The sequence below is a fragment of the Marmota monax genome, unplaced genomic scaffold (assembly GCF_021218885.2).
Source record: "Marmota monax isolate L192 unplaced genomic scaffold, Marmota_monax_Labrador192_F-V1.1 WCK01_AAM20220418_F8-fsc00292, whole genome shotgun sequence".
Taxonomy (NCBI): Eukaryota; Metazoa; Chordata; class Mammalia; order Rodentia; family Sciuridae; genus Marmota; species Marmota monax.
In genome coordinates this window covers 398,599-424,967 of record NW_026692864.1, presented here as the reverse complement: position 1 = coordinate 424,967, position 26,369 = coordinate 398,599, and the positions used below count along the sequence as shown (strand labels likewise).

The following is a 26,369-nucleotide window of genomic DNA, read 5'->3' as shown; positions in this document are numbered from 1 at the left end:
GAAGGTCCAAGAACCAATACTTACAGAATGCAGTCATAAAATAATAAGACCTGGGGCCTGGAGGTGTAACTCAGTGGTAGAGTGCTTGCCTAGCATACATGAGGGTTGCTTGGGTTCAAACCCTAGTGTCACAAAAATAAATAAACTGGTGTGAGACTTAAAATGACATTTTCTCTATATTTGAAGTAAATATTTAGAATATCTTAATATAACTGACTCTAGGTGTGATTAGTGGTTGTTTCTTCCCCACTGGGAATTGAACTCAGGGGTGCTTTGCCACTGAGCTACACCCCTGACTTTTTTATATTGCTTTTTGAATCAGGTCTTGCTAAGTTACCCTGGCTGGCCTTGAACTTTTGGTCCTCCTTCTTAGCCTCCTGAGCAGCTAAGACTACAGATAGTGCCTGGCTGTGTAATCAGATTTATATGTTTAATTGTTTTTAAACTACAGTTTTGTAAAATTTTTTTTAGTTGTCCATGGACCTTCATTTTATTTATTTATATTTGGTGCTGAGAATCCAACCCAGTGCCTCATACATGCTAGGAAAGTGCTCTACCACTGAGCCATAAACCCAGCCCCTGTATGTTTAATTTATCTGTTTTTTGTTTATTTGTTTAATGTGGTGCTGAGGATCGAACCCAGTGCCTCACCCTTGCTAAGCAAGCACTTTACCACTGAGCTACAATCCCAGCCCTATGTTTAATTTTTGATCACTCTTAGGACTGTGATATGGATTGATTTACCATTAAGTTAATTCCTTTTTTTTTTTTTTTGTCTGTGTGCTGTGGATTGAATTTGGCCTTGAATGTATAAGTGTTCTATCACTGAGCTTCCTCATCATTCCTAAGTTTATACTTAATGACCATTCATTTGCCTACCAGAAGGTCCTTCTGAGTCTACATTTGTAGAAGCAAGTTCTAGATTTACTTTTACAACATGTTGACCAGTATTTGATGGTGTTAACATCTCGTTTTGCTAGAGACTCTGCCAAGCCATTTGCAGCATGCACTTTTTTTTTAAACTTTGAGACATTTATTTACTTTTCCTCATCACCAGTCATGGTTTCTGTCATGATTTTGAATGGTCAAATTTTCTCTCTTCAGGAATTTTCACAATTTTTTAAATTGTGAAATTTCAGGTTTTACTTCAGGTTCACAATTTTTAAATTGTGAATTTTCAGGTTTCACTTAATTTTTCCCTGAAGAGAGAGACTGACATCGTGTGGAGAACTTCAATCTTTGGCCATTCACTACCTTAAGAGCTCTTGGTTTCACAGCTCCCCACCCCCAGGTTATTTCTCCAGTGTCACTCAGTTTATATGTATGTGGTAAAGTAATAGTTAATCCAGGTCTACTGCAGAGAATCTGTAAGCTTTTTGGTTTGTGTTCCAACAACAAAAGAAATACATGAAGGATAATGAGAGAGGAGGGGGAAAAAGGGAGATCATGAACTGTTTGTCAGGATGAATCCAGCTATTGTGTATAACTATATAGCTCTCAAAATAAAAAAAAAAGTAATACATTTTTAGTGTAAAAACAGAATATCACTGAGGTGTATTGTGCAGAAAGTAAGAATATTCTGTGATCTCATTCCTAGGTAGCTTTCTATCTTTTTAAAAATATATACAGGTAGATTATTTTGCTTTATGGAAATGGGATAAACTAATTTTTCTGCAGTTTTTTTAAACTTGATAACATACCTTCGCACTATATAGAAAGATATCCCCTAGGTAAATTCATGGATATTGATCAAGTATATGTATTTTGCACATTGTATTTTGTGCCACTATTTTAGTAAAATAAATCAGGGAAGTGGAATTGCTTAATCAGAGTATGTATTTTAAAATTGTTGTAGTACCAAATTACTCTCACCAAAAATATTGAGCTAATTAATTCTCAGCTAGAATGTGGACTCTGATAGTTTTATATATACCAAGCTAAATCTAGCAGATAGTAGTAACTTTTCAGTGTTGAATGAGTAACATATGATAGGGTAGAGAGCCTCTTTACCCAAAGTATACAAAGACTGGATATTATAAGTCTTTAAAATATATAGCTAGGTGTGGTGGCACACATCGGTAATCCCAACAACTGGGGAGGCTGAGCAGGAGGTTAAGGCCAGCTTAGACTCTCTCAAAATAAAAAGGTTTTGGGATGCTGCTCAGTGGTAGAGCATTCCTAAGTTTAAGACCCAGTACAAAAAAAAAAAGCTGATTCATACATGACATTTAATTTGTTTTAATTTACATTTCCTTTTTTTTTTTTTTTTTTAGGGGGTAGTGCTGGGAATCAAACATAGGACCTTGAGTAAGCTAGGCAAATGTTCTACCACTGAGTATATCCCCAGCACATTGCATTTCCTTTTATGTGTTTTAGTAACATTTTTAGCTTGTATTGAGTGGTGTTATACATTAGGCTCTGACCAAAGCACTTTGCATTTGTTATCTAATTTAATGCTCAGTGAATCTTAAAGGCAGCTATTATCCCATTTTACAGATTAGAAAACGGACTTATTTAAAAGGCTTTCCTAAATTATTGCTATGATTGGCAGGGTCATTACTTAAATGAATAACAGTTAGCCTGCCTCTGGACAGACTATGCAAACTCAACGTTATACTGTCCCATTGTGATATATTTTCTGTGAATTTGGGGAAGAAGAGAAATAAACAGAAGAAAGACAATAGGATACTGCATTTTAGGGAACTCCGTTTTCAGATATAGGGCACATCCTTTGAACAATTAGTTATACTTTATTTAAATTCTGTGAATGCCTGGTGTGGTGCACACCCGTAATTCCAGCTGCTTGGGAGGCTACTAGCCTGGGAAACTTTGCAAGACCCTGCCTCAGAGTAAAAAATGAAAATGTATGAGGCCCTGAGTTCAATCCCCAGTATCCAAAAAAATAAAATTCACTGAGTGTAATGAGCTGTAGAGTGTGTGCTAACAGTTTAGAGATGCTCTGATCAGGCAACAGTGTTAAGTGTATTGCTACTTCATTTTCTTGGGGAGAACAGCAGCATCTGTGTGGAGGTTAGGGTTTAGCTCAGTGGTAGAGTGCATGCTTAATGTCTTGGGTTCAATTCGCATCATACCGCAAAAGGGGGAAATTTATTTAAAAAATTGTGTCTTCCTTCAGATTTGTTACTTTTAGACATTAGTGTTATGTATGGGATAGAATTCCTTTTCTTTGGATACCCTAATAAGCTGACCTTTCCAAGTTTTGCAAATGCGATGCTAAATTTTATTTGGCACAGCCTTGTAAGTATTAATTTTCTATGAACTGTTTCACAAAACAATTTACTTGAGTGATTACTTGAATAATTATAATTTTGAGGAGTGTTAGTCTTTCAAAGCTTTCACTCAGTAACCTGTGGCAGATGAATTGAGTAGGTAGGTGTTGAGAACCATCTTGTTTTTTATGTTCCTGCTATTCAACTATGATGCAGGTAAAAGTTTATGCCCTATATTACATGGTACCTTGACAGTGACAGTGCTTTGAGTTTGTGTGGTTTCTGTTTTAAAAAATAAAACTCCTTGTTTTTTCAGATTTGTTCCATTCTTCTTCAGCTTTCCATCATTGATGCATATAGGCTCCTCAATTAGCCCTGAGGACCTGTTAAAATAAGTAGGCAATGGAAGATATACTCTGGCTTTTAAAATTATATATGGAGGGCTGGGGCTCAAGCGGTAGTGCGCTCGCCTGGCATGCTCTGAGTTCGATCCTCAGCACCACATAAAAAATAAAATAAAATAAAGATGTTGTGTCCACCGAAAACCAAAAGATAAATATTAAAAAATTCTCTCTTTAAAAAAATTATATATGGACTAATTTGATAAAAATAACTACAGAGTGTAAGTGAAGGGCATTTAGATACACAAAGATAAATTTTAGTATTTTTAAAATATTTATGTTTGCTGTAGCTTTCCTTTACTTACCTCTTTTAGAGCCAGCACCACATAGAATGTCTTAGGTATGACCTGGAAGGTAGTGGTTTGGTTTATTAGTTACCTGCAGCAGAATGTTTGGCTTTCAGAATTAGCCTGAAAGACTTTTTAACAGGTGATTTCTTTAATCCTCTCAGTCTGAGCTGAATATTTCCATCTGGTTTCCTGCTTAGTCCTTTGAAGCTATGTTTGATTAATGCCCCAATGGTTAGCTTTAGGATAAAAGAATAATCTCTCCTACCCCTCACATGAGCTGCTAGATGGTAATTATCTAGCAGAAAGGTGCCACTGTAAATAATCAGTCTCCATTCTGCCAGTGCCTTTGTTATTTTCTGCTTTTGTTTAGTGTGTATGAAAACAGTGGCTGAGCAAACAAGAATGGGATTTCATTTGCCTTTAGGTATGCAAAGGTTAAGGTTGTATCCTTTTTTGTGGTGGGAGACTCTTCCACTAAAGCAGTGATTGCACTGACCCCAGTTCACCTTTGCCTGGTACACTGTGTTTAGTACTTTTCTGGCTCTGAGAAAAGCTGTGCTCAGAGTAACTGTGTGGGTCTTCAGTCTGACCTTCTGACTGTACTTTCTTTCCCCACATTAGATGCTTGGCAGCTCTTTTTTTTTTTTTTTCCAACGGGATTCCTTTTGCTTGGCATGGAGTACAAACCTGTAATCCCTGTTGAGGCAGGAGGATCACAAGTTTGAAGCCAGCCTGGGTAATTTAGGGACACCACGTCATAGAGGCAGAGGGCCCCTGGGTTCAATCCCCAGTAACCACCCGCCCCATGCACACACAAAAAGGGTTCCTTTCAATTGTAGATTAAGACTTTAGCTCTGCTGTTTAGGCTAATTAGAAGTAATGTGGAGGCTACTTCTGGAATGCTGAACCTTGGTCATCTAGTTCAAAGACTGGTGGGGACTCCACAGTTCTGGGAATCTTCAGGGGAAAGGGAGCCTTAAGCAAGGACAGATCTCCACCAACAAAGAGCGATCCGGAGTATCTTTCTCTGGTGGCCTGAGCATGCGGATCAGTTCATATGTGGTGGGGGAAGACCACCAGAATTCTTGGTGGTAATTGGGACTAAAAAGGCATGTCTAGTTTCACTTTCTCTCGCTTTCTTGAGAGCAGATAAGAGTTAGTTTCATGAAGAGTAAAGCAGCTCGACCGCAGCATGCATGGCTTGCTTTTGGCTGTGGAGTAGGGGAGCTAGTGCTCCCAGGAAGCCTTGAAGCATTGGCAGGAAAAGAGGGAAGTAGGCCTATTTAACCAAGAAGAGTGGGGTGCTGTCCCCAGGGTGGGGTCTTTCTTTCAGTGGACAGCATTGGGTGCCAGAGAGGTATGAGGGGTGCAGGAGGAAAGGCGGAGACTGGACGGGACTCCAGCCGGTTCCTGCACGGCGCGCACACCCAGTGGGAAGGAAGAGGAAGTGTGTTCTGGAATAGCGCAAGCAGCTGCCGCCATTGGCCGCTAGGCTTGTCAGTTGCCTGGGGCTGAGGCTAAAAAGAGGAAGAAGAAGAGCAGGGCTGTTGCCTGGAAGGGAGGAGGAGGGCTGAACCTTGCAAGCCAGGGGGCGTTGGGGCTGGGACTGCAGGTCGATTGGCAGGGCGGGGCTGCCGTGGATCCTGGCCACTTCTCAATCGTTCCTCTTCTGATTCAGGGTGGCATTGTGCTTCTCAGCGTGCTGGAGTATTCCCAGACCAGAAGCGAGGCTGAGCCCAGAGGGCTGGGTTGCTTCAGCAGGGAAGACTCCCTTCCCCCCTGCTTCAGGCTGCTGAGCACTGAGCAGCGCTCAGAATGGAAGCCATCGCCAAATATGACTTCAAAGCCACTGCAGACGATGAGCTGAGCTTCAAAAGGGGGGACATCCTCAAGGTAAGTGTTGATGCCAAGCACGATGCTGAGGTTGCCTCTCCTTGTGCTCAGCTACCTTCTTTGCTGTGATTACACACAAAGAAGCTGTGCTTGTTCTTTCATGGCACACTTTTATCATATACCATTAGGTTTGATCAGGATAGCTTGCAATAGGCGCTGAGTTGAATATTAAATGTGTCTTAAGAGTTGGTGTGATGTGTGGTCTTTAACTGCCTTTGTGTGGTTACCTTGAGTAGTTCTGCTTGTTGATACTGCCAAAATTTCAAGAAAAGTATGAGTAATATGATTGTAGAAAGGAAGGACATGAGTAGATTGATTTACATTGTAGAGTTTATAAAAAAATCAGAAAATTTTTTGAACACCTAAACTTGAAGTATTTTTTGTAAAAGTATTCCATTAGTCTTATTTTACATAGCCAAAGGGTTTTAAATTTTGTAATATCTTGGTAGGTTAGAGATTGATTTTTCCCAGTTTAGAGGTTGTTAGAAGTATTTGCCAAAACTCATTAAAGAACCTAGATGTATTTTTATTCTTTATGAAAAAATCTAATGGAGTTGTATATAATAGGGTTCAACTTTCATTGTACAAGTCAGATTTCAATTTTCTTAAGAGAAAGTTGAGGAGCAGTTACCCCTTATTAAACTCTAATTGCAAAAAGAAATCTGATAGTTTTGAAATAGCTTCACATTTGTAGCTTATTTTGAGTCTCACTATTTACATTGAGCATTTGCTCCCCACCTGGCACATGTTAATTATGTTGTTTACCTAATTGACTGGAGCAGTTTGCCTTTTTGGATATGCAATTTATCTTTACAGAGGTGAGTATTGTCAAAGAATGTGTTGACTTTAAATGAGAAAAGCTGAAGTTTAATGTGTGAGTGTTGACTGTGTCTCAAGTGGTGACATTCTTTCCTCTGAGCCTTAGTCTGATTGTCAGACTTTGCCAGCTTTTTGTTTTCTACCCTTGAATGAAATTCTTAGAATTTATAGAGGAAGTAATTGAAAATGTGATTTACAGAAACAGCTGCATAGAAAGATTCATGATTTTTTTTTTTTTTCTTCAGTTATGTGGGCATATTGATAGTTGCTATTTTGCTCCCAATGCCTAAGGCATGGAATTCTACTCTGTAGTTGCCTGCACAGCAGTTTTCTAATGTTAGAAATATAGGTTAATCATTGTAGAAGGTGATATGAAAAGCCCTGAAGGGAGAAGAAAGCTTTGTTTTGACATCTAGCTCTTCAGGTGTTCTTAAAGTCCGTAGTGTTTGTCAGAACGCCTGCAGAATGAGACCTTCTTATTTTCTTAGAGAGCTGGAAGCAGAGCAGAGGCACCTTGACGCATCACTCCATGTCATTGGTGTACAGAGATAATTTGATGTTTTTGTGGGTGATTACTATTTCTAGCCGATAACCCACTTATAATAAAATGAGACTGACTACTCAAGTACACACCTTTGTACCCTGTGCAAAACCCTTTTTGAAACTTTTTTAACAAATAGATTTCTCCATCAATCCACTGGAAGGCTGATAGTTTATATTTTTCTCTAAGTCTGTCCCATTGCATATTTGGCACTAAATCAAATTCAAACAAAACACAGGGATTTGACGTCTTTTTGGACTATAACGTTCCCTGATTACTGTCTCTGAAGTTTGTTCTAGACCATAAGCAGTTATAAGTTCTTTACCTTAAATCTTTCCTTCCAGAAGATTTTCTTTTCTTTTTTTTTTTTAAAAGACAGGGTCTCAATAAATTGCCGAGAGTCTTGCTAAGTTGCTAAGGCAATTTGTGAGCCTAAGGCCTCAGCCTCCTAAGTAGTTGGTATTTCAGATGTGGCCACTGCACCTGGCCAAACTTTTATGATGGAGAAGAAAGTGATTCAGAGGGCTTACATTTACTAAAATACATATACTTGATTCTTTCCAATTTGGTAGATAACTGGGATATGAAATCATAATGCCATTATTGCTTTTGAACAGTGGCCATTAGCTGTTTCTTAATAATCTTGTGACTTTACTCAAAAAAAAAAAAAAGTGTCCATATAGTAGTTGCCCTTTGTCTCATAATTGAAACAGCTGAGTGAAGAGGAGGGATGTGCTTTGTCATAAGTGAGGTTAGTGAAGCAACAAAACAACAGTTTTCCTCATTTGATTCTTAAAGGAGTAAACTGGCTTCATTTGACTGGCTTTGACATCATTTGAGAACTCTTTTTAGGATGTTAGGATGTTAGTTGTGAACCAAAACATGTTTCAAAGTGACTAGAACAGCATTGACCAGTTTAACTTGGATTGAAATAGGGCTATATCTGCTCTCCTTGACAAAGAAGACATGTACATATGAGTTGAATGTAGTTCATTTCAATATAATGAAATAGATGGGGGCTTTGCCCTGTGCCTCTGATTAGAGTTAAAGATTACATCTTCTCGCTATCTTGAAGTTCTTGGTTAACTTTTAGTTAGGAAGGACTCCTATCAACAGATTCCTTCTTTGCTTTATATATGTACATTGACCTGCTGCCCTGAGAAAAGAAAGAAATAAAAACATTTTACTGGAGGACTAGGGTTGTAGCTCAGTGTCAGAGTGCTTGCCTCACACATGTGAGGCACTGGGTTTGATTCTCAGCACCACATAAAATAAAGATATTGTGTCCATGTATAATTAAAAAATATTTTTTTAAAAGTATTTTACTGGAAGCCTAAATTAGAACTGAATGCTTTAATATATCTGTGTTGTCCCTTTTATATAAGCTTGCATTTCTTGGGAAGGGAAGGGCAATGGGCCTTAAAAATGGAAGCACTTGCTCTTTTCTTGCTTCAGGCCTTGCAAGGCTGAGATGCACTTAAGTTTCCCCATTACAGTAGTGCAGGCTTGTGATAGTCTCTGAGGTTCTTTGCTGACAAGACCCCTGAGTAAGGGGCTGGGGATGTAGCTCAGTGGTAGAATGCTTGCCTAGCATTCTACAAGGCCCTGGGTTCAATCCCAAGCACCAAAACGACAACAACAAAACAAAAAACCCTGAGTAGTCTGCACTAGGTCACATGAAACTGCCTGAATTGAATTCTAAGTTACAGTTGCTGTGTAGGGGCATATGTTACCTGCTTCAAACAGTGCTGCATAGGAATCAGAAGGCCATTTTAAGCTTTCAGACTTGTGCTCATTCCAGCGTAGAGCTAGCTGCTTACTTTCTTTAGCTCTGGATGAGATCCAGCCCTGCTCTGATAATCTGTGCGCCTTCTCCTGCTGTCACTCACTACCCTTATTGGCTTCCTGAACTACTCGAGAAATAGGTCCCATGTTCACTTTGGGCTCTTTGCAGGTGCTGCTTGGCCTATTTCAGTGTCATACTTACCGAGTACCTCCTTGAGCTAGATCCTGGGAGCAGTTGCTTTGAGAGTTGGGGAAGAAATTAAGATGTCCTTTCTCCCTTCAGCAGTTCTAAATTCTTATAAGAGAAATGAGTAAGATTAATACATGAAACGGTACCAGGTAGTATATTAACTTACAGGATTTGTAGAACAGGAAAGATCTTTTAAAATCTCGTAACTTAAACTCTTTATTATTTTATAGATGAAGAAATTATGCTTCATAGAGGTTAAATGATCTGTCCAAGATCACACAACTATTAATTCTCAGTAGTGAACCTATGTTTGGTGGAATGCTGGAGTTGAGTTGCACACTAATTGCTAGAGTAATTCAGGAAAGGAAGAAATTAGTAAGAGCTGATATCAAATGAAGATGTGTGCAAGGGTTGGGATTCAAACTCTACCTTGGGAGATGAAAAGTACGGGTTAAGAGAACAAGGGACATTCAGCAAGCAGGGAGTCATGTAGGGGAAGTTGCATGTTGTGATTGAGATGGAGAGGACAGAATAAGGGTCTAGATGGTGAATATTAGAAAAGAAGGTAGAATCGGAGCCAGGTAAGAAAAACCCAGTAAGAGTTTGGTTTGGTCCTTAAGAAGCCTCAGGTCTTTAGCTGTTGATGAAAGTGTCCTCTGTGCATAATGCATTGGAGAAAGGGAGGCTCAAAGCTCTGAGTCTGGAATGTTGCAGTAATAAGGGTGTGAGCTAGGAGGGGAGTGGTTCCAGAGATGCTGAAAGAAAAAATAAAATAATGGTATTTCTGCCTGTCATCTAGTGACATTTGCACAAGTCTCCTGTGTAACTGAATAAAGAATGACCATTTAAGCCAAATGTGGCTGTGCATGTCTGTAATCCCAGCTCTTTGGGAGGCTGAGGCAGAAGGTCAAAACGAGCCTCAACAACTTAACGAGACCCTGTCTCAAAATTAAAAAGAGGACTGGAAAAAAATAAATAAATGAAAAAAAAATAATAATAATAAAAAAAAAAGGACTGGGATGTGGCTTAGTGGTTAAATGCCCCTGGGTGCAAACCCTAGTACTACCTAAAAAAAGGGGGTGGGGTGGGGTAAAAAGAATGACCATTGATTATAATCCTTGAAAAACCAAACCCTGGTTTGGTTGGTCACAGTTTTCATCATGGCTCTAAGTCCTGAATTCCAGCGTACAAGTCTCATTTTGGGTATTTGAATTATCCAATCTAAAGAAATAAGAGGTAGAGCTGGGCACAATGGCACAGGCCTATAATTTCAAGGACTCAGGAGGTTGAGGCAGGAGGATCACAAGTTCTAGCCAGCTTCAACAACTTAGTGAGATCCTTCTCAAAAAATAAAAAGGGCTGGGGATATGGCTCAGTGGTAAAAGTGCCTCTGGGTTCAATCTCCAGTATCAAAAAGAAAGAAAGAAAAAAGAGCAGAGGTGTTTTTAAGAATGAATACAGCTAGGCCCCGTGTCTCACGCCTGTAAACCCAGCAGCTCAGGAGGCTGAGGCAGGAGGATTGCAATTTCAAAGCCAGCCTCAGCAACTCAGCAAGGTAGGTGCTAAGCAATTCAGTGAGACCCTATCACCAAATAAAATACAAAATAGGGCTGGGGATGTGGCTCAATGGTTCAGTGCCTCTGAGTTCAATCCCCAGTACCAAAAAAAAAAAAAAAAGAATGAATACAGTTTGTTGTTTTGTTGTTTACTATTCTCTCAAAGCAAATAAATTTGTTTGTCTTTTATCATATTCATTTTATCAGTGGAACAGACTGTTTCCAAATAGGTGCTGAGAATGTGCTTTCAGTTCCTGTGTAAGACTCTTTTGAGGGGACTGACAATCAGTCTTCCCTTTTTTGGAGAAAGAAATAAATAAGAAAATGCAGTGTTCCTTTGAACATTTACCACCATAAAGTATAGGTTGAAGTCCACATGGAATAGCTGCCATTTATAGAATATTTATTATATGCTGGTAGGTTCATACCTTATTCCTAGTTATATTTTTAGTTGTAGATGAACATAACTCTATTTATTTATTTATTTATTTGCTTGCTTGCTTGGTGCTGGGGATTGAACCCAGTGCCTCATACGTGCTAGGAAAGCATTCTACCACTGAGCCACAGCCTCAGCCCCTCCTAGTCTTCTTGGGCTCTGAAAGACTCGCACTGTTAGCCCCATCTTATGGGTTCAGGGACAGGCTCAGAGGTTAAGACTCACTCAGATTTACATGGCTAGCGTGGGGCAAAGCTGGGGTTTGACCTTAGGTCTGGCTGTGGTACCCCCTCTGATGTGCATTCCTGCTCCTCTCAACTGTCAGGCATTAGTACCAGAAATGCAGGGGAGCGGTAGTTCTGTTTTGTTCACTCCTCCTTGCTTCTACTGAGTGACTTATTGGACTTGCTGCCTAAAATAAGTTTCTTTCAATGCTAAAAGAAATGCAAATAAAAGGAGGTCATTTTGTGTGTGAGGTTAGCAAAGTAGATAAAGATGGGCCTCATCCTCTATTGGCTAGGGTGTGAGGAAATGGATAACACTGCCCCATGCCTTTGGACGTTGTACCAATACAGTCTCTCCCAATGGCAGCTGGGGGACATATATCAGAACAAAGCTATCTGTCAATTATACTTTTTAAAGAATTTCTTCTTATTTATTTATTTTAGTTGTAGTTGGACACAATGCCTTTATTTCATTTATTTTTATGTGGTGCTAAGGATCGAATCCAGGGCCTCGCATGTGCTAGGCAAAGTGCTCTACCACTGAGCCATAGCCCCAGCCCAAAGAATTTATTCTTAAAAAATTATCAGCCAAGTTTTTAAAAAATGTAGACATAAAGGATGTTTGTTTCAGTGAATCTGTGTGCCACCTAAGAAAAAAATTTCTGCCAATTATTAACTTCTGTCAATTGTAGGATGCATTTCAGAAATGTTAAAATGTGTAAAAGAGGTCATCTTTATTAGCTAAAACGAAATTAAACTCTAAGCCTTTATCAGTATTTACTTAGGTAGTTTCCAGAACCTATTAAGTGAAATACTATGAAGGAGGCAATGTTGATATAAAGTTCTATTCTGTCAACATAGAATAATGTCTGTATTTGTACAGGGAAGGTTTAAATGGATCCTCTTTTAATACATAATAATATAACTAATTTATTGAAGGCTTACCCTTATGCTAAGCAAGTATTTTACTTGCATTCACTTTTAATCCTCACAGTAGCCCTCTAAAGGCAGATACTGTTATCCCCACTTCACTGGTAAGTAACCTGAGGTTTAGGTTAGATAATTTGCCCCAGTTCATGGGTTAGAACTGAAATTGGTTGGAGTACTGATTCTGTGGTTTGTTTTTGTTTTTTTGTTTTTCAAAGAGAGAGAGAGAGAGAATTTTATTATTTATTTATTTATTTATTTATTTTTAAAATTTTTTTTAATATTTATTTTCTAGTTTTCGGCGGACACAACATCTTTGTTTGTATGTGGTGCTGAGGATCGAACCCGGGCCGCACGCATGCCAGGCGAGCGCGCTACTGCTTGAGCCACATCCCCAGCCCGAGAGAGAGAATTTTAATATTTATTTTTTAGTTTTCGGCAGACACAACATCTTTGTTTGTATGTGGTGCTGAGGATCGAACCCGGGCCGTACGCATGCCAGGCGAGCGCTACCACTTGAGCCACATCCCCAGCCCTGATTCCGTTTTAATCATTACCTTTTAGAGACTTTTTATACACAAATGAGGCCAAATGAGATAAAGAGTCCATTTAGGAAAATTGTTATCTTTTTTTTTTTTTTTTTTTAAAGAAAAATTTTTTTTTTTTTAATATTTATTTTTAGTTTTCGGCGGACACAACATCTTTGTATGTGGTGCTGAGGATCGAACCCGGGCCGCACGCATGCCAGGCGAGTGCGCTACCGCTTGAGCCACATCCCCAGCCCCAAAAATTGTTATCTTTTTATCTTTTTATTTTTGCTTATTACATACAAAGACTTTTTTCCAAATGGTCCCCAGAAGGTAGCTGTTGGCTTCCTAACTGGATTTCAGGTGATTTTTATGTACTTTCTTTGTTACTTTACCTTTTTTTTTTTTAATTGTGGGATTGAAGATTGGATCTAGGGCCTAACACATGTTAGGCAAGTGTTCTGTCACTGAGCTATATCTCTAGCCCTTTATTATTTTTTTGTGCTACTGGGTATCAAACCCAGTGCAAGTAGTCTATCACTGAGCTACATCTCTAAGCCCCCTTTTTATTTTATTTTATTTTTTTGAGTAGAATCCTGCTAAGTTGCCCAGGCTAGCCTTGAATTTGCAATATTCCTTCCTCAGGCTCCTTAATAGCTGGAATTATGTTTGTGCATCACCACATCTGGCTTGTTACTTTACTTTGGAACACGTGTTACTTTACTTTGGAACACGTGTATCAGTTTTATTAAAACAATAGAGTTATATTCAAATAGTAAATAGTAAATTTTTAAAAAAATATTTTTTAAGATGTTGATGGGCCTTTATTTTATTCATTTATTTATATGTGGTGCTGAGAATAAACCCAGTGCCTCACACATGCTGGGCAAGTGCTCTACCAGTGCCTCACACTGGGTTCAATTCTCAGGCAAGTGCTCTACCACTGAACCACAACCCCAGCTCCCAGTAGTTAGTATTTTGCACCCTAGTTTACCCGAAGAGTAGCCCAGGAAATTAAAGTGCTGTGCTCAGAGATTGTTTTGTTTCTTTTCTTTTCTGAGGGGTGAGGTGGGAAGATGCCAGGGATTGAATTTAGGGGCACTCGACCATTGAGCCACATACCATCCCTATTTTGATTTTATTTAGAGACAAGAGTCTCACTAAATTGTTTAGCAACCTCACTGTTGCTGAGACTGGCTTTGAACTCACGATCTTCCTGCCTCAGCCTCCCGAGCTGCTGGGATTATAGGCATGGGCCACCGTGCTTGGCTGGGGTTTGACTTGATTTTAAATCTTTTAGTCTAAAGTTCACTGTGGCCATTCTTAGTATCATAAAATTCTGAAATATTTTTTAAAGTAACCTCAAATGACTTTTTGAGGGAAATTTGGTCCTTTTGGTAGATACTTCCTTAATTTCACCATCTCTGGGATTTGAAATGACAGACACCTGTAGTAGTGATAGTATAAAGAAACAGTCTCCTGCCTAGATGTGCTTTAAATCCCAACTCTTCTCCTGGCAGATGTGACATTATGATTGTTTAGATGTGAGGTGTCCCTCAAATGCTCAAACTGTAGGTATGGCTGAAGGAGGTAGGTCATTGGGAGCCTGCCTTTGAGGTTTGTGTTTTGTCCTTGTTGAGCAGAGCTCTCTTTTTGACTTCCTGGGTGCCACATTCCTAGCTGCTTTCCTTAGGCACAGCTTTCCGCCATGATGTTCTGCCTCATTTTGCACCCCAAGGAATGGAACCGGCTGTCTGTGGACTGAGACCTCTGAAACTCAGCTCCAAGATAAACTTTTCCTCCTCTAATTCTGTTCTTATTGGGTCTTTTGGTCTCAGCAGGAAGAAAAACTGATTAAAACAGTGATCTTGGGTAGTTAACATCTTTTTTTTTTTTTTGGATCCTCCCATCTGTAAAATGGGAACAATAACACCTTTCTTCCTAGGGTCATAGTGAAGATTAAAAGAGCTAATATGTTAGTGTAATTAAAGCAGTGACTGGCATAAAGTAGACAGTAGTTGCTAGCTGTTATTAGCTTTTTAAATGTTGTTCAAGTTTACAACTTTGATAAGAGGTGGTCAAAGAATTTTCGAGTCCCAAGAGATTACCCATAAAACTGGCAAGTGCTTGTCTGCTATTACCTCAAGTTCACGACTGTTTAAACCCTGTCCCAACTAGACACAGTGGCACATGTCTGTAATCCCATCAATTCAGGAGGCTAAGGCAGGAGAATCGGATGTTTAAGGCCAACCTCAGCAATTTAGCAAGATCTTTTCTCAAAAAAATTAAAGGACTGGGGTTATAGCTCAGGGGTAGAGTACCCCCTGGGTTCAATCCCCAGTACCAAACATCCCTGTCCCAGATAGCAGCAGAAAGTCCATGGAAGAGTGTCTGAAAGATGAGACTTGGGTTTTGTTTTTTTTTTTTTTGGTACTGGGGTTTGAACTCAGACACTTAACCACTGAGCCACATTCCCAGCCTATTTTGTATTTTATTTCTTGATCCTCCTGCCTCAGCCTCCTGAGCCACTGGGATTACAGGTGTGCACTACCACTACCATGCCTGATTTCTTCTCCATTCTTAACACATTTGTAAATCACTCAGGATTAAACCAAAAGGCAGAGAGACTCACACCTACTCAGAGTCCTGTGGGGGGATGTAAAGTTTTTTTGTCTGAGTGTAGCTTGGGGATTATGCTGCTGGTCAACAGTGAGGGTGTATAAAAAACAGCCTTGGAAAAGCTCATTATGGTGAGGACATGAAGGACTCTTCATTATCTACAAGTGAGCTCATTGAGGACCCCTGGGAGAACATTCTCTCGGGTTTCAAGATTGAGAAATAGCACGTTTCCTCTGAACAGCTCTTTAACATTTTAAGGATGCTATAAATAATGCTTCAGTATGTTTGCTTCTTAACTTTTACTTTGCAGGATAGCTTAGAGTTTACCTTGGTTCCATTTCTAACAGCAGTTCAGCAGTTCCTGTATTTTCTGACCTAACAATTTTATCAAAATAGTACTGATTACTAGCAGTAAGTTTCCCACCTTACCTTAACAATGGCTTTTGTTTTAAAACCTTTTTTTTTTTTTTTTTTTTTGGTGGTAGTAAGGATTGAGCCCAGGATATCACTCAGGCTAGGCAAGTGCTCTACCACTAAGCTACATCTCTAGCCCCTCAACTCATTTAATATTCAGTTTAACAATGAGCTTCTAATATCTAGATTTGGCGAAATGGCAAAAGCTTTTTGTAAACATTTCTTTTTGAAAAATACAAAAATCATTGATGTAGTTTAAAATGAGAGGGAAAGTAGTTTGGACCTTGAAATTAGGATTTATTGAAAGAATATGCATTTTGGGGTATATTTGTCTTTCATGTCTCTGTGTCACTTCATAGATCTTTATTTTTATAGATAGCTATACATAATTTGAAAAGGAATGTGAGGAGACAATAATATATTCAGATTATTTTATTAACAATACTATTCCATTTCACATTAACATTTACTTTGACACATTAGTAGACAAGGATGGGAAACTCAATTCTGTGTAAATCCTTTCACTTCATTACTTTTACTATTTCAGATCTAAGTTTTATCACTGCACACATTTTTATTCTATAATTATTAGTGGACTTAAAATATTATAATATGTTGCTATTTTCCTCATTTGTTTTGCTATGTTAGTTGTGACATAATACATTTAGATAATACTCTATAATTGACTTACATATTTCCCTATTGCTAGATATTTTCCTTGTTTCTGATAATTTAGTTTATAATTTCAAGGGAGGCTTTTGGTACATGTTGCTCTATTGTCCAAAGGGACTAACAGTGGTTACCTACTTAAAGTTAAATGAGAATGGCCCATAATCCCCAGCTAGAATATTTAATAGGGCAGATCATGTTCGCTTCATACTTCAGTCTCCCATAACAATACAACATTATTTCAAGATTTAACAGTGTTTAATATGACTGTGGTAATCAGATTTGTGAAAGGATTAAACATCTTTTGCATCTAAGATTCTTGACATCATTTTTCCTGAGGCACATTATATTTTGGTCTAGTCTTTTGGGTGATTAATTTGCTTTTATAGGTATGACAGGTTAAATTGCTAAGTAATTATAATACTGGAGAAATTTGGCATGTATTCATAGATATGCTGGATTTTTAATTCACTTTTCCTTCTTTGAACTAAATTAATTTCTTCTAGAGGGATATCATCCATCCTAACTCATGTCTGGTAAAAGGTGGGAAGACACATGAACTTGGCTTTCTTTAGTTTATGCTGCCATATTGATAGAAGCATGGCATATGTAAGAACCTAAAAATAATTTTACCACTTCTTTTACATTTTGTAAAAGACACTAGGTAAATGCCTTCAAACTTTATGCCTGTGACCTTACTCTTTCTTCAGGATATCATCTGTGGAAGATGTTTCTACTACACATTTGTATATAGAAAATAGGAGCTTGATATGGTGGCACATGTCTGTAATCACAGCTATCTGCAAGGCTGAGGCAGGAGGATCACAAGTTTGAGCCCAGCTTGTCTCAAAATAAAAGGGCTGGGGATGTAGCTCAGTAGTAAAGTGCTTGTCTTAGCATACACAAGACCCAGATTTCCATCCCTAGTACAAAAAAAAAAGAAAAGAAAAAGAAAAATATAGAATAAAGAATTTTAGAGTGACTTTGGAGGTGGGGTGCTGGGAATTAAACCCAGGGGTGCTTAACTAATGAGCCACATCCTCAGCCCTTTTTTATTTTTTATTTAGAGACAGGGCCTCTCTCAGTTGCTGAGGCTGGCTTTGAACTTACGGTCCTCCTGTCCGAGTCTCCTGAGCCCCTGAGATTAAAGGCATGTATCGCTGCGCCTGGCTTAAGTGGGACTGTTTTTTTTTTTTTTTTTTTTTTAGTTGTATATGGACACAATATTTTTATTTGATTGTTTTATGTGGTACTAAGGATCGAACCCAGGGCCACTGAGCCACAACTGCAGCCCGAGTGGAACTGTTTTTAACTAGAACTTTCCATGTATTGAAGATACCCTGAACTCAACATCAGTATTACTAAAACTTCAGAAATCGAAAAGGTCAAGCCTTTATTTTCTCTCATCACTGGAATATAAATTATATTTGTTATGTTTGTATATAGCCCAGAGTGGCATATACATATAACCTGCCAGCTCTGTGTTAGTTTCTAAAGTTAAAAGTTGGTGATCAGGAGCTGGAGATGTGACTCAGTGGTAGCATGCTTGCCTACCTATGTGAGGAAGCCCTGGGTTTGATTTCAGCACTGTATATAAATAAATAAAACAAAGGTCCATTGACAACTTAAAAAAAAAAACCACGTAGATCTCTGATATTAAAAAAAAGTTATTGATCAGAAGTTGAGAATGGGGCCAAGGGTACAGCTTAGGGATAGCGCACTTGCCTCCTAAGTGTGAGGGCTTGAATTCCATCCCTACCCCAGAAAACAAACAAAAACCCTGAAGTATATAAAAAAAGTTCAAGATTCCTTTTCCTAAACCTGAGAACATTTACTCAATATTATTTTAGACATAAGTATGGAGGCCCTGAGATGTTGGCCCTGAGATGTTGGTTGATACAGGAGGATGGACAACTTGTATTCTCAGCCAGCTTCCCGTTAAACAGAAGATAACTGTTACAGTATCATTAGTGAGCCTCTTCTAAGTACTCTCCCCACTTTGGGCAATACCTGGAATTGAACCCAGGTTTACTCTACACTGAGCTACATTCCTGTACCCCAACCCCTTTTTGAGACAGGGTCTTGCTAAGTTACCAAGGCTGGCCTCAAAATTCTTCTGCCTCTGACTCCTGGGTAGCTAGGTTCATAAGCATGGGCCAGCATACCCAGTGAGTAATGTGTCTGTGTGTATGTGTGTCTGTGTGTGTTTGTAGGGGATGTGATGGGCACTAAACCCAGGGCCTGTGCATGCTCACAAGTGCTCTACCAATGAGCCACGTTGTCAGTACCAACAGATTGTTTTCTGAAAGCTTATAAATTGATACTTTTGTGGAAGCTGTTATTCCTCATGTAATGCATGCTAATGATGTCTTAAGGTTTGACCACAAAGGATTTAGCCTCCATGTGTTGAATATTTACATAGCATCTAAACTGCACTGTTGAGTATATAGCTATTAACCATACTTGGCTATTTATTTATTTATTTTGGTGGTTGTAGATGGAAAGAATGCCTTTATTTTATTTGTTTATTTTTATGTGGTGCTAAGGATCGAACCCAGTGCCTTTCGCATGCTAGGCAAGCGCTCTGCTGCTGAGCTACAGCCCCAGCCCTGGCTATTTAAATTTTACTTTAAGGCCTAGGGATGTAGCTCAGTGGTAGAGCACTCACTTAGTATGTGTGGGGCCCTTTGCTTAATGCCTAGCACTGAAAATAATAAAAATTAATTTATAATTTAAGTTAAATTAGAAATTCAGTTTTTTTATTCCTGCTTCTTTACTCCATAGCTGAACGGCTAGTCTATTGCACATTGCAGCTATAGAATGTTTATATTATTGCAGAAAGGTTTATGGGATAGTCCTGCTCTAAATGTCAACACCCCAATCACAAGTGCTCAAAGTATTTGGAGTTTTACTTTGAAATGCCAGGAATCATATCTTCTTCTCATGGCAAACTCTTGGTGGCTATTCTGGTCTTTGGAGATGAGACCTGGGCAGAATTGGGATGGGAGTGGGAAGTAAAGTGCTACTATAGACTAGGAATAGAATTGTGGGGTCCCTTCCCTTCTGCCCTACCCCATTTCCTGTGAACCTTTGATTTCCCACAGACCCTTTTTCTTGGCACTGCCCCTCTTCACCTCTGCCCTGTGCAAGACAGATCCTAGGAACCTGTGGCCACCTGGTTCCTTTGCCAGTGAAAAGAAAATGGAAGGGCCAGAAGAGTCCTGGTGCGATTGCTCCTCTCGGGTGGTCTGTGAGGTGCCCTTGAGTCCAGTGCTGCCTCTTCAAATTTGGGTGCCTGTGTCATTGGATGTATAATGTGGTCTTGAGCAACTGTGCAGACAGCAGCATCTGAGGCACGTCCAGAGGGCAGAGGCAGCATTTCTTTGAATTCAGCAAAACCATAATTATTGTGTTTTCTTTTCAAAACTCTGTTTTACGCAAGTACTCTGAGGCGAGGCAAAGCTGTTCCCTTATTGGATGTAGTCGTTTAGAGTCTGTGCTGACTTGCACAAAAAATTTGTATGATTTTATATCCTTACCAGAAAAGCTCTACAGTGTTTTGTTGATCATCATTTTCCCCAGTAATATCAGAAATAATGGCTCAGGTAGCTTTATTTAAACAAAAACTGGTGAGATTTCAGCTAGTTTCTTAATTGCCCTGCACATTGAGCTATCTCACATTTCTGGTCTTCAGTCATTTTGTTCCTTTTGTCTGGTATAACATTTAGCATGAATAGTTACACTGCCTATGTTTCCTATATCATAAGCTTAGACTTTACAAAGATTTAACCTACCTTGGCCACCTCTCTTCCCCAGTCACTTAGAATAGGCCCAAACTCCTAAAGGCTTTCTGAATGACTTCTCTCCCTCAGGTGCCCCTCCAAACCTCATTAGCACATGCATACCTCTTGCCACAGTATCTTTCACCCTTCCCAGATGAGCCACTTCCTGTTTCTAGACTCTTGTGCAGTGCCTTGCAACATAGTAGTTGAATGTGTTGGAGGGAAAGAGTCATCCTACTCAGCCTGAATCCAGTCTAGAGTTGATAGCATCTTTGTGTGACCTGATATTGCCCTATCAGCGTTCAGGCTTAATTCTTGTAGTACTCAACTCTTTTGCCTTTATTTAGGTAACAGACAAAAAGGAACTCTTGAATTTTCATTGTAGCTTTTTATTCTTTTATTTTTCTTGTTACCACCTTGGTTAGGTTCCTTAGCTACTTTTTCTTTGAGTCCTTGTAAAGTATAATTACACTTTACTGTGCTTCTAAGCTAAAGAATACTTACTTAGTTTGGTTTTCTTAAGTTTCTACCCAGATTCCACCAGTTTTCATTTTTGGACATTCGTTCCATCCAAAGTCTTGGCAGCATTCTATTTCAGCAGAAGACCAACCTAGATGACAAAAATATATATATATCACTTTTAAAGGAGCGTCTAACACAGAGGCATTTTTTTTTTTTAACCTCTATTTGTTCTTTATCCTTTAGGTTTATAAGAAACAAGAAGTAGAATGACAGTTGCTAAAGATGTGGAAAAGTTGGAACTCTTCATATATTGCTGGAGGGAATGTAAAATGGTATAGCTGCTTTGGAAAACAGTTTGATAGTTCCTCAGGAAGTTAATCATTCAACCCAGCAATTGCTATCCCTAAGTATATACTGCCTAAGAAAAATGAAAACACAAAAACTTGTACACATAAATTTATTGCAGCGTTATTTAGAATAGCCAAAAGACAAGTGACCCAAGTGACCATTAACTGTGAATTGATAAACAAAATGTGGTATGACTATGCAATGGAATATTGTCTCGCATTAAAGAAATAACACTAGCTGGGTGTGGTGGCACACACCTATAATACCAGTGACTTAGGAAGGAAGATTGCAAGTTCCAGGCCAGCCTTAGCAATTTAGCAATAAAAAATGAAAAGCGCTGGGGATGTAGTTCAATGGTAAAGCACTCCTGGGTTCAGACCCCAGTACAAAAAGAAACAAGTCACAGGAATAGTTTGAAGCCACCCTGATGATTTATTCTAATTTACATGGTTTATACCATGGCCTTAGAAGAATGTGCCAGAGAGCCAGTTTTGTAGGGGACTAGGTTATGGGAAAAGCTTTTTCTTTCTTTTCTTTTCACTTTCTTTCTTTTTTAAAATCAGATATTCTCTTGCATTTACTTTGCTGATAATAGTGAAATGCTTTGAGGGGAAAACTTTCTTTGTGTATTTCAAGCTTTGCCAGAACAGCTTAACAAACAGCTGTTTGAACTCTAAATTGTGTTCCTGCATTTCCAGGGATGCTTTCTGACCTCTTATTAGCAACACAGCTATGACTGGCTGGCATGTTTTGTGGTGCCAAACATAGCTGTGGCCAACCTGGAATGTGTCCATACTGAAGATACAGGACTCAAAAAGATCAAGTGTTGCACATTCTCTTCCCCAGAGTCAGGAAGTCTTTATAGTGACAGTCCTGCATGCACATCTGACATGCTTGTGAAAAATTTTTCACAAACTAACATTTCAGACCTTGAATAGTAGGTTTCAATCTGTTTAAATTTGCCAGCTTTGGGAATGTATGTATTCAAATAAACTTAGAGGTTGGGTGTTGTTTCAGTGTCCTGTGTTAACATACTAAACATATGCTATTCAAAAATAGTGAATTTCCATCTTTTTTCATTTTATTTTATTTTTTAGTTGTAGATGGACACGATGCCTTTATTTTATTCATTGATTTTTATGTGGTGCTGAGGATTGAACCCAGTGCCTCACATGTGCTAGGCAAGTGCTTTATCAATGAGTCACAGCCCTGAATTTGCATCTTTCGTGAGACCTTCCTTTATCCATTGACTCCAAGAGTCAGTCTCAGCCTCCATGTTGAACATTTATTCCTTTTGAGCATTATGCCTCTTTATTAGTACTGTGGTGTGGTGGTCCATGTTTTGAATAAATAATGTGTACCACTGGGCTACATCCCTATCCCTTTTTATAGTTTGAGACAGGATCTTCCTGAGCTTCTTCTCATGCTGGTCTGAAATTTAGAAGTCCTTCATCCTCAGCCTCCTGAGTAGCTGGGATTACAGGTATGCATCACTGTGCCCAACCAATAATATCTCAAACACCATCTGCCATGACCAGTGCCATCCACAGATAGGAAGATGAGCCAGAGTCAGAAAAACTCAGTGCTTGCCCATACCACTGCATAGTCCACTTGTTTCAGTCCCACATTCTGAGCTCTTAAGAAGCAGAGGAGGGCAGGGGATGTGGCTCAAGCGGTAGCACGCTCGCCGTGCGTGCGTGCGGCCCGGGTTCGATCCTCAGCACCACATACAAACAAAGATGTTGTGTCTGCCGAAAACTAAAAAATAAATATTAAAAAATACTCAATCTCAGGCGGGCTGGGGATGTGGCTCAAGCAGTAGCGCGCTCGCCGTGCATGCGTGCGGCCCGGGTTCGACCCTCAGCACCACATACAAACAAAGATGTTGTGTCCGCCAAAAACTAAAAAATAAATATTAAAATTCTCTCTCTCTGTCTCTCTCTCTTTAAAAAAAAAAAAGTAGAGGAGTAGTCCTCAGTAAAGGATTATGTCGCCGCCCCCCCCCCCCCAATTCTGAGTTAAACCCAGGGCCAAGCACATGTCAGGTAAGCACTCTACCAGCTCAGGAAGATCCTGTCTCAAACTATAAAAAGGCCAGAAAAGAGGAACCCATGCTGGAGCCAGACCTGCGGGGCTGACACTCTGCCATTTGTCATGAGTGTGATTGATGTTGGGCAAGTTTTTAAACTACTTTGTTCTAAAATTTCCTCAGTCTAAAAAGGAATAGTAGTGATTCTTACCTCATTATATCATTGTGAATGTTAAACTAATTGAAATATGTAGTATGCACTTGGGGCTAGGATTGTAACTCAGTGGTAGAACACTTGCCTGGCATATGTAAGGCATTGGGTTTGATCCTCAGCACCACATTAAAAAATAAATAAAAATAAAACAAAAGTATTGTGTTCGTCTACAACTAAAAAAAAATTTTAAAGAAAGAAACATGTAAACATTTAAAATAGCAAGTAGTTTGTTACTACCAGTAATAAGCAGTTTTGTGTTAGGCAAGCTGATAGAGTAAAGTTAATGGAACTGGAAAAGAGTTAAAATCTAGAGGGTACTACAAGGAAAGAATTAACAGGAGTTTGATGATTGGTGAGAAGTTTCTTTATCAGGGGATTCCAGGGCTTTGAGGCTGGGAAAATTGGTACCATTAGCAGAGGTGGAAAAGCTAGGAATTAACTAATTGGAGAAGGTGTGAAAAAAAAAATTGAAGTCTAAAGCATAAGGAAAATTTTGACTACATATGCTGTGGACAGTTCAGAATCTTTTTCTTTTTTTTTTTTTTAGAGAGAGAATTTTTATTTATTTATTTTTTTTTTTAGTTTTCGGTGGACACAACATCTTTGTATGTAGTGCTGAGGATCGAACCCAGGCGGCACGCATGCCAGGCGAGCGCGCTACGGCTTGAGCCACATCCCCAGCCCCAGTTCACAATCTTTGCCCAGTAATGTATTGAGTAAACAATAATTGGATTCAAGTCCTTCCTTACAAAGTAACTTCTTTCTTGGCACTTACTGTTTCATGATTGCTTTTTATTATTATTATTATTATTTATTTTTTTTTTTTTTGAGACAGGGTCCTACCACGTTGCCAGGGCTGGCCTTGAACTTGCAATCTACTGTCTCGCTGTGCTGGCATATTTTGCATTTTTAATAGAAGCTAAACACAGAAGCCTACATAGAGAGGGACAGGTTATTTTGGTAAGATGTCTCCTTAAAAGTTTCAACTTGCTGGGTACAGTAGCACATGCCTGTAATTCCAGAGACTTGGTAGGCCAAGACAGGAGGATTCCAAATTTGAAACTAGCCTCTGCAATATAACAAGACCTTTTCTCAAAATAAAAGGGGGCGTGGCACAGGGGATGTAGCTCAATGGTAGAGAATCCCCCTCGGTTCAATTCCTGGTTCAAAAAAAAAAAAGAAAAAACAAAGCAAAGTTTGATATTTTCTCAGTAATACTAAGGGCAGTTTAATTTTCTGTACCATTACTTATAGCAAAGTAGAATTCACTAAAATAGGATTTTAAATTTCTTGTATCCAAGGGTTCTGCCCAGGAAGAATTAAATGATTCTAATTTAGTGATTTCAAGATTTTGTTTTAAGTCTATTAAAAGTAAGGAATCTGGTGTTAGATGAGCTGTTAGTTTCTGCTCTCCCAGTGGACTTTTTCGCAGTTAAACATAAGCATCTGGGTGGGCAACATAGGAAGCTACAGTAGAACTGATGTCGGACACCTGCTAACTTCTAAAGCTCACATATTCTCATTATAGCAAATCCTTGATTACTAGAACTGTCAGAGGATGTCCTAAAAATAAAGAGGGCCTATAGCAGAGGAGAAGCTAACAAGAGGAATGTGATTTTATTTTTTCTTCATGCTGCCATGAAAAGTTTGGATATTATTATTATTTTTTTAAATATTTATTTTTTAGTTGTAATTAGACACAATACCTTTATTTCACTTATTTATTTTTATGTGGTGTTGAGGATTGAATCCAGGGTCTCGCACATGCGAGGCCAGTGCTCTACCGTTGAGCTACAACCCCAGCCCCAAGTTTGGATATTATACTCAAAACTCCTGAGTAAACCAGATTTGATATTTCCAGATTGCTCTTTCAAAAAAAGAAAGGAGTTATTCTGTTTGAGGGTTGACCTGAGTGAGTAAGTAGTTGGTCACTCCCTGCCTGCTGTCCCTTTAAGACCTCAAAGGACCTGTTACTCTTCCCACTCCCACCACCCCGCAACTAGGTTTTTTGTTTGTTTGTTTTTTAATACATGACAGTGGAATGCATCACAATTCTTATTACACATATAGAACATTTTTTCATACCTCTGTTTGTATATAAAAGGACCTTTACTCTTTCTGCTGGGGTGAATTTTATGTTTGGGTAGAATGAGAAGATTAGGATGGTTCCAGATATTGTATGTGAGTCAGTTTGGAATAGTCCTATTATTTTCAGATCATTGTCCATAACAGACAGTCTTAATCTGAAATAACTCTATTCCTTCAGCTGAAGAAATTTAACCCTAATAGAAACCTAACTAGAAGATTAACAGGAAATACTGGTCTGAAATACCATGGATAGGGGCTGGGGCAGTGGCTCAGCGGTAGAGCACTTGCCTAGCACGTGCGAGGCCCTGGGTTCGATCTTTTGCACCACATAAAGATAAATAGATAAAATAAAGGTAGTGTGTCCAACTATAACTAAAAAATTAATACAAATAAAAATATATATATTAAAGGAAAAAGAAATGCCGTGGACAACAATCTTTGGGGACCATGTACAACAGCACATGAAGGGAAGTGGTTACAGAATGTGAATGTTGCAATTGGTCAGAGCTAGGTTCTGATCTGTTGATTGGTTTGCAGGTTATCTAGCCTCTCTTGATGGACCTTAGATTCTTCACCTGTAAAGTGGGATGATACCCACCCACCTTACAAAATTGTGAGGTTGCAGTGGCCTAATATGTCATGAATTCTGGAACACAGTTAATGTTTAGTAAATGGAAGTTGTGTTATTTATTAAAGGAATGATTAGTTAATTCCTTCAACATGTATGAGATAAAACCAAAAGCATTACTCTGAAGGACCTGGGCTGGAGATTTGGGCTCTATGGTAGTGCAGTTAGTTCAGGTTCCCTCTTAGAAGTTTGTGTAGGTGCGAACATGGTCGACTTCACAAAAGAAATGCAGTGGATTTTGTTTTCCTTTGTTTTGAAGGGTAAGATAAGACTAGGTGAATGAATACAGAGGAAATG

The 26,369-nt window shown here is 38.9% G+C and overlaps 1 protein-coding gene across 2 annotated transcripts in view; it reads left to right on the top strand.

Moving 5' to 3' along the window:
- Grb2 (growth factor receptor bound protein 2) overlaps positions 1-26,369 on the top strand; it is a 68,734-nt gene that overhangs the window by 3,780 nt on the left and 38,585 nt on the right. For both annotated transcript variants that reach the window (XM_046449555.2, XM_058580990.1), the window contains exon 2: positions 5,600-5,814. In XM_046449555.2, coding sequence (XP_046305511.1) covers positions 5,737-5,814 — 78 coding nt within the window. In that variant the 5' untranslated portion in view covers positions 5,600-5,736. The remainder of the gene's footprint in view (positions 1-5,599; positions 5,815-26,369) is intronic.